General features: G+C 38.8%; 1 protein-coding gene across 1 annotated transcript in view; it reads left to right on the top strand.

Annotated features, from left to right (window-relative positions):
* The first annotated feature begins 1,649 nt into the window (after positions 1 to 1,649).
* The window catches only part of MYO5A (myosin VA), a 121,552-nt gene continuing 114,202 nt past the window's right edge, over positions 1,650 to 8,999 (top strand). Inside the window, exons 1-3 of the mRNA XM_007461912.1 lie at positions 1,650 to 1,754; positions 5,174 to 5,345; positions 7,365 to 7,509. Of these exons, the coding sequence (XP_007461974.1) occupies positions 7,448 to 7,509 (62 nt within the window). The 5' untranslated portion in view covers positions 1,650 to 1,754; positions 5,174 to 5,345; positions 7,365 to 7,447. The remainder of the gene's footprint in view (positions 1,755 to 5,173; positions 5,346 to 7,364; positions 7,510 to 8,999) is intronic.

Raw genomic sequence — 8,999 nt, 5'->3', positions numbered from 1 at the left:
TGTATTGTAGAAGAGCAGATGGTTTTTATTTTCCTTGAAAGCTACTATGCAACGTAAATCTGTGCTAGCATTCTTTTCTCAGATTTTGACTGTTTCCATAAGATTTAGCCCATCTCCATTTTTGCCCTTCCTCTCCTTTCTAATTAGGGGTACCTTTGAATTGTCATAAATCTTTGATGTGTGTTTATATTTTAGTGTATCTAGTTTAAGGCTTTTTCTCTCTTCTTCACCTCCTACAGTTTTTGTGGCTTTAGTCACAGTATCTCAGATCCCAAATCCTCGTCTACCCTTCTCCTACAGTTCCTACATCAGTGTTTACCCTTTCTTTGCCTACTACTCCATGGATCTCTTCCCTGAGTCTCTGACTCCTACCCCATCTCAGCTGTGCTTTGTGGCTTCAGGACAAATCCTGAGGTGGGTCTGTGATGTTTGCCTTTGCTACCTCTCATCCCCATTCTCCTGACTTTGTTTCCTTCCCTTGTCCTACCTCTGTCTTACATAAAATCAAGACAAATGCCCCACTAATTGTGGGCAAGGAGCTGAGCCAACCTCTAGGGGGTTCAGAGATGGCTTAAGGAGCATGCAGCCTAGTGTAGGAGGTGGACAGATCCATAAATAACTAAAATAGGGTCTGAGGAATCATAAGTGAGATATTTGAGGGACTCACAAGGTAACAAGGGGTAAAACTAGAGCAGCATGAGTAAAAAAGGGAATGGGGAGCATTGCAGGAAAGTCACACCGTCTATTAGCTAGTGGAGACAGCTGGTGACAGAGCTGTTATGTGACACTGGACCCTCCCTTGTCTTGCTGGGAGCTCTGTCGGGTTCACTTTGGCTTGGGTTATCTGTCGCTAACTGCTTCTGTTTCACCAGGTACCTGAGCAGACTCAGTGGGTAGGTGTGTCCAGCCCTATTTCTAATTCCTCCCTGACTCTTGCTGCCACATCCCATTTCTAGGTTTCTCATGGAATCTTGGGACCTTGCCTTCTTGTCTTCCTTCCCAGTCTTCACACTGGATGTGGCTGAACAAGCTTAGTCCTCTTCCTCAGGGCTGCCATGTGTATTTTCACTGGGGGTCTAAGGGGAGAGTGGAAAGTAGGGTTGGAGGTGATAGAGGCAATAGGAAGGGGCATTGTCAAGTTGAGCTTGCTCTCCGTCTCAACATCTAAGTTATATATACCTTCCAAACTGACCCAGTTCTGGTATAGTTGTTTCTGCAGAGCTACCGATCTCATTGGTTAAGACGGAGAAGAATCATAAAAAGACAGTGGTAATAATAGACTGACTTCTGACCTGTTTCTCTTTGGATACCTTCCCCAGAGATAGAGATAGGATAAAGGGGAAGTTGGTTGTCAGAGTGATGTTTGCTATTTAAATATCTTGTCTCTGGTGAGTGTAAGGGCCTTAGCCTCTGTCTACTATCTGTAAGTGTTGTTAACACCTAGCTCTTGGAAATCTAACCTTTGGCAAAGTACCTACTCATTACTGTTTCCAAAATACTTGTGGAAATCTGAGCTGGAGCTTGCTGTTGACAAAACACAAAGGTGCTTCTTTCCGGATTTAGTTGAAATCTCCTCATGTTTAGCGCAGGTCAAGAATGCTTGATTTGCTGGTTTAAAATTTTTTTTTCTTTCTGTCTTCTAGTTTGCCAGGGTTTGGATACCTGATCCTGAGGAAGTTTGGAAGTCAGCAGAATTGCTCAAAGATTATAAGCCAGGAGATAAAGTCCTCCTGCTTCACCTTGAGGATGGAAAGGTAAGAATTTTGCTTTTATTTGTTGTTATTGGCATAAAGTGAAGGAAATTCAAAAGTGTAAACTTGCTGTGACATACTTAACTTCACTTGGAAGTTAAATTTTGAATTAATATAATGTTTTCACTTACTTAATTGATAAAAATAGCAAAATGGCAAACTCAATTTTCTAGCCCAGTGGCTTAGTGAGAATAGCAGGTACTTTTAAAAATCCATTATTTTGATTTATGAATTTATTATGACCTGGTTTAGATTCACATCTAATCCTCCCAAAGATATTCCTGTTTATCTGTATTTTGTTTAGGATACTATTTAAATTATTCACATTAACTAAGAAAGCAACACTTAAGGAGCCAGTTTGAGATATGATATTTGCTGGAACCAGATATTTGAAAAATATTTACTTAGAAGCTGTTATATAAAATACTTTGCTAGTGGCCAGAAAAACTTAAAACCAGTTGTATCTCTTTCCCATCTGCATTCACTGCGTGAGTGGAGTCTTAGTTCTACCCTTTTTAATCTCTCCACTGCATTTAACAGGTCATGTCACACTTTTTTCTTAAAAACCCTTGTGACGTTAATTTCCTCTAAACAAGTTATAATCTAGCCAGGAAAATACAGGATATAAAAAGTAGTTCAGGGCTTCCCTGGTGGCGCAGTGCTTGAGAGTCCGCCTGCCGATGCAGGAGACGCGGGTTCGTGCCCCGTTTCGGGAAGATCCCACATGCCGCGGAGCGGCTGGGCCCGTGAGCCATGGCCACTGAGCCTGCGCGTCCGGAGCCTGTGCTCCGCAAATGGGAGAGGCCACAACAGTGAAAGGCCCGCATAACGCAAGGGAAAAAAAAAAAAAAAAAAAGAAAAAGGCCCCAAAAACAAAAGGAAAAAAAAAAAAAAAAAAAAAAAAAAAAAAGTAGTTCAACACAGCAATATTAAGATGTCAAAAGATAAGCTTATGATTAACTGCCAAGTGAATAATGCTGTCCTGACTGTTAATATATATTGAGCACTTACTATGTACAGGCATAGTTCTAAGTGCTTTATATGCTGTAACTCACTTAATCCTCATAACAATCCTGTGAGGTTGGGCTGTTATCTTTACCACTTTATGGATGAAGAACCTGAGGCTCAGAGAGTTTGGGACTTGCTCCGGGTTATACACGCATTAAGGGATGCAGCTGGGACTTAAAGCCAGGAGATTGCCTTTCTGGTCTGTGCTCATTACCACTCTGCTGTACTGTAAAGACAGTGAGGACTTCAGGATCCCAATAGAGGGAAGTATCACTGTGGGCTGCTTCAAGGAAGGCTTCAAAGAGAAGGAAGAATTTTGACTAGATAGAGTTTGGATTAACAAAGAGAAGGGGGTAGACTTTGTGAGGATTGGAATATATTTGGGAGATAGTGAATATCACAAGTTGACTGGAGCAGAGATTTAGAAAGGTGTGTGTACTAATTCAAGGCTTGTGTGTTAAGGTACCTGCTATATACCATGTTAAGAGGTGGCAAAAGATATGCTCTCTGACATTAATGTCAGGTAAGAGAAGTACATATACTTATGAATAGTGTGACACATGATATAATAAATATAAAGAAGAAACAAAAATAGGACAGAGTGGGTAGTGGCCAGAGGGACTGGTGAAGGTTAAGGGTCAGAGATGCATTGTCTAAAGAATGAGTAGACAAGGAGGAGTGCATTTCAGGGATCTAGAAAAGCATGGACAAAGGCAAGGGGGCTTGTACAGTGATGTGTGTTTGGGGAACTGCACAAGTTCCATGTTGTTGGGATGTGAAGTGTGGGTACAGGACTGGCAAGAGGATGGAGGTGGGAACCAGATCACAGAGGGCCTGGTGTTCATGCTGAAACTCTTGGACTTCAACTGGTATGCTAGGGGGAGTGATTGTAGTGTTTTTAAACAGAAGAAGGGTGCCAGGTTTGTGTTTTAGAAAGGACTCACTGTTGGCAGTATGGAGGATGAATTTTAGGAGAGCAAAACAGACAAGGAGATTATTCAGAAAGAAGGCAGGGAAGAATTAGGCCAGATTAGGAGGGCCTTGACTTCTAACTAAGGAATTAATTTATTCAACATTCATTGATCATCCACTCTGTGAGGCACAACGTCAGGTACCTTAGGCTATATTTTCTTCTTTTTTTTTTTGGCCATGCATGTGGGATCTTAGTTCCCCAACCAGGGATTGAACCCATGCCCCCTGCAGTAGAAGGGCAGAGTCTTAATCACGGGACCACCAAGGGAGTCCCTTTATTTTCTTATGTTAATTCTCACAGCAATCCTGTGCGTTCACAGGTGGTATTATGACCATTTTCCAAATAAGGAAGCCAAGACATTAAGCAGTCTACCTGAGATCACACAGCCAGAAGTGGCTTTTTTGTATGGCAGGAGCCAATGCAAGGACCAGTCTGCTTTGGAAAAGTTTTATTATTATACCCTAATAAACAGGCAGAGAGAGGTCAAGGGGCAGATTGTAAAAATTTCCTCCCCATTTTGCAGTCATTCCAACCTGATTTGCACATTTGACCTCTATATATCTCTTTAGTATTAACAAAAGTCTTTTTACAAAATCAGCTTGTCCCTCTCTGCAATTATATTGCCATTTTTTTTTACCTTTTCATGTGTCGTGTGTTGTTTGTCCTTAATACATAGTTGAGTAACAATCTCCATGCTTGGCTTTGCCATAAAGCCATATTCCCTTGGCTTTAAAGTGAGTAGTACTTCTTAATTTGGGGGCCCAAGCACCTCATTAAAAGTTGAATAAAAACTATGGACTGTGTTTTTAAAAAAATACACATATATGTATATATTTACACATATGTGCATACACACAAAGTGTTAACACCTAATTTTAGGGGATTCTTGGATCTCTCAGCGTTCAGGAGTTCCCAAGTACTTAGCATATACCAGGCACTGTCTCACTTAATTTTTACCACACCCCTATGAGCTATTTCCATTATGCCCATTTTACAAATGAAAGATTTAGGTTAAATAATATACCCAAGACCACAAAAGGAGTAAGTACCAGTTTTAGGATTTGAACCTGGGTTCATCTAGCTCTAGAGCCAAGCTCTTACCACTTGTCACTTATAATAGGTGAAGAGGAAAAAAAAGCTTATTTAACTAAAGATTAAAAATTCTGGTCTAGTAACAAGGTAAAAAAAATTCTAGGCTTTGACTTTTCAAAGTGTATTATCAAAAATTGTTAATATGAGTTAATATATCTAGTGAAAACAAAGACTCTCCTTATTTTTTTTTGCCATTTCCACCAGTTTCTGTGGTTTTGGAAGGTGCGAGGAAAAGAATGCATTTAATAGCTGAGAAGCAAATCAGGAATAGGAAATAAGCAAAATGTATGTGCCTGTTTTGGGTTTATTGTCATTATTTATCCAGATGCTATATCTTGTGCATTTTCAGGATTTGGAATATCGTCTAGATCCAAAGACGAAGGAACTGCCTCACTTAAGAAACCCTGACATACTTGTGGGTGAAAATGACCTCACAGCCCTCAGCTATCTTCACGAGCCTGCTGTACTCCACAATCTCAGAGTCCGCTTTATTGATTCCAAACTTATTTATACATATTGTGGTGAGTGTGCGTTGCTGTCTGAGTGAACTGTGAATTCTTTTCTCTAATGGACAGGGCCATGGAAATATTGTGCATGGGGACAATTCTTATTTTCTCCCATGTCCCCAGCTCTTTTTTCTCTACTGACTTCTTATCCTTCTTTCACTAATCATTCTCTGCTGAGACCCAGGTCTGGGATTTCCATTCATTTCCTTCTAAATCTCTTTGCTTGGTGTACCCAACTCAGCACTCAGCATTTCTTCATTACGCTCCTGTTTTGGAAAGGAACAGGTATCTTTTCTTCTTAAAAGAATTTATACCTTTTATATCCTTGATATTTGCTCTTTATCCTCCGTACCTATTAACTGAATATTTCTTTTTCTCAATTTTCATTTTTCTTCAATTTATTTTTTTCTTGCACATATGCTACCTTCTCAGTGAAGCCTTTCCTATCCACCCTATCTTTTCTTCTCCTAGTTGTCTATCTTCCTTCTCTGTTTAATTTTCCCCCCTTTTCCTTACTACTGTCTAACCTATGATATATATTTTTCTTACTTATTTTATTGTCTGAATTTCCCTCTAGAATATAAGGTTCATGAGGGCAAAATTTTTTCCTTTTGTTAAAAAATTTTTATTGAAATATAATTGCTGTACAATGTTATATAACTTACAGGTGTACAGTACAGTGATACACTTTTTGTCTTGTTTTGCTTTTTTCGGCTGTGTTGGGTCTTTGTTGCTGACATGGGCTTTCTCCAGTTGTGGAGAACAGGGGCTACTCTTTGTTGTGGTGTGCGGGCTTCTCATTGTGGTGGCTTCTCTTCTTGCAGAACACGGACTCGAGGCACGAGGGCTTCAGTAGTTGTGGCCCGTGAGCTCAGTTGTTGTGGCTTACAGGCTCTAGAGCACAGGCTCAGTAGTTGTGGCGCATAGGCTTAGTTGCTCCACGGCATGTGAGGTCTTTCCGGACCAGGGATGGAACCCGTGTCCCCTGCATTCGCAGGTGGATTCTTAACCACTGCACCACCAGGGAAGTCCCCACAATTTTTAAAGGTTATACTCTATTTAGATTTGTCTTTTTGTTTGTTTACTGTTGTAAATATAGCACTTAGAAATGACTTGAAAGCTAGTTGTAGTCAAATATTTGTTGAATGAACGACTTTATTAAGTTAATATATACTTGCTGTAACTTTTAAGGAAATACCAAAAAAAGTATAAAAAATGAAAAAGAATTACATGTAATTCACCACTGAAAAATAACCAGTATTATGTTGTCTTATACCCTGTGTGTATATGTGAGAGAGTATAAATAGATATAAAATTGGAATCAGTCTATATATAGTTTTGTGTCATGTTTTCCTATGACACAATATTTTTTATAAACATGATTTGTGGTGGTAGCTCAATAGTCTGTTACATGGATATAATAGTACATATTAAACCACTCTCCCTTTTTAAAAAAAAAATTATTGAAGTATAGTTGATTCACAATGTTGTGTTTAGTTTTTGCTATACAGCAAAGTGACTCAGTTGTACATATATATATATTTTTTCATCCTTTTGCATTAAGGTTTATCATAGGATATTGAATATAGTTCCCTGTGCTGTACATAAACCACTCTCCCTTTATTATATACTTTGTTTCCACTTTTCACTGTTATGAATAACATTATGATAAACATCTTTATTTAAAAAAAAAAAACCTTTACGTGAATCTATGATTATTTCATTTGGATAAATTTCTAGAAGTGGAATTTTTGGTTTAAATATTACAAAAATATTTAAAGTCCTTTCAACATTGCCCCAGTTTTTATTATTTTAAATCACCTAGTCTAGTTTGTAAATGGTGTTTTAGTTAGGACTAGGTATAATGGGTTCAGAGGCAAAGGCTATGATATATTTTGACCCTTAACAATTTGTTAGTTCAATATTAACTGAAATTGAATTAGTATTAACTATGATTCTCACTTTACCAAGTTTGATATGCCCATGAGGATATTATTCACTTCTTCTTTTGCTTTTTTTTACCTTTCTCCCCAGGTATAGTCCTAGTAGCTATAAATCCTTATGAACAGCTGCCTATTTATGGAGAAGATATTATTAATGCATATAGTGGTCAGAACATGGGTGATATGGATCCACATATCTTTGCAGTAGCTGAAGAAGCTTACAAGCAAATGGCCAGGTTGGTGGAAGCTCTATTTATTATTTCATGACTTTTATTAGTTGTGATAATTTCTTCTTTGCTGAGTCACAGATATTTTAAAATACAGTGAATAACAACTAGTAAATTGTTAATTAAACAGCCTTGATTGATTTGTCTCAGATGGCCTGCATTTGTTTTTTTGGCCGTGCCGTGCGGCATGTGGGATCTTAGTTCCCTGACCAGGGATCTAACCCACACCCCTTGGCAGTGGAGGTGTGGAGTCTTAACCACTGGACTGCCAGGGAAGTCCCTGGCCTGCATTATTATTAAAATAACCTAACATTTGTAAAAGGACATATAGTTTTTAAAAACTGCCTTTGGAATCTCATTTTAATTCTGTGACCATGCAAGGACAGATGTTATGTTTTACGGATGAGTGGATCAAGGTTTGTAGGTATTAAGTGACTTGCCCAGTGTCATTCAGCTAGTGAGTGGCAGACCAGAACTAAAAGGCCTAAGTGCTGAAAGAAATCTTTCTGTATCTGGTAGAATTAAATCTCAAGGAAAGTGTGAATTTTAAGGTTAGCAGATGCTGGGGCATCAGTGATCCTGAACAGCATCAGGGAAATGTCTTTGATGTTAATCAGGGAACCCTACTATTTTGAGAGTGGAGAATGGGAGAAAAAAAGCTATTTTCAAGACTAGATTATACTCTTGATAATATAATGTAATGCAAAACTATGCATGCATAGAAAAATAGTCTGACAAGTGAGAAATGGTATCCTAGTGTTGTTTTTTTTTCTTTTGTGGTACGCGGGCCTCTCACTGTTGTGGCCTCTCCCGCTGCGGAGCACAGGCTCCGGACGCGCAGGCTCAGCATCCATGGCTCTCGGGCCCAGCCGCTCTGCGGCATGTGGGATCCTCCCGGACCGGGGCACGAACCCGTGTCCCCTGCATCGGCAGGTGGACTCTCAACCACTGAAGCCCCTAGTGTTGTTTTAATTTACCTTTCTCTAAGTAGGAAAGACTTTGCACTTTTTTACACGCATACACACACACATACCTATTTGTATATTTAATATATATATTGAAAACCATAAGTTCACACTGATACCTCCAAATCCAGTTCAACACCACAATTTTTATTCTTGATTTCTTTTTGCTTCTTTTAACTTTTTTTTTGGCCTTGAAAACGCTGGCTCTCATTATGCATAGTTTATTTACTTGTTTGCTCAATCCTGGAATACTCTTTGTATCAGAAGTGCTAACCCATATCCGTGTGAAAAGCAAATTTACCATTCAAGTACATTTGCGTCCAATTCGTTTTGTCTTTAGCCTTATGTAATATAAAGTGCCAGTTTCCAAAGTTACTTAGGTTGGTTCCTTTCTTCCCCACCACTTTATTAATTTATTCAACCACTCTCCCATATATGATCACTTAGATTGTTTTCAACATTTTGCAATTGCAAACAGTGCTACAGTAAATAACCTTGTGCATATACATTTTTGTATTTGTATTTATTTATTGC

Source organism: Lipotes vexillifer, unplaced genomic scaffold (genome assembly GCF_000442215.2).
Source record: "Lipotes vexillifer unplaced genomic scaffold, Lipotes_vexillifer_v1.1 scaffold283, whole genome shotgun sequence".
NCBI classification, from domain to species: domain Eukaryota; kingdom Metazoa; phylum Chordata; class Mammalia; order Artiodactyla; family Lipotidae; genus Lipotes; species Lipotes vexillifer.
The sequence above is the reverse complement of the archived record's forward strand: the minus strand, read 5'-3'. Positions and strand labels throughout refer to the sequence as shown.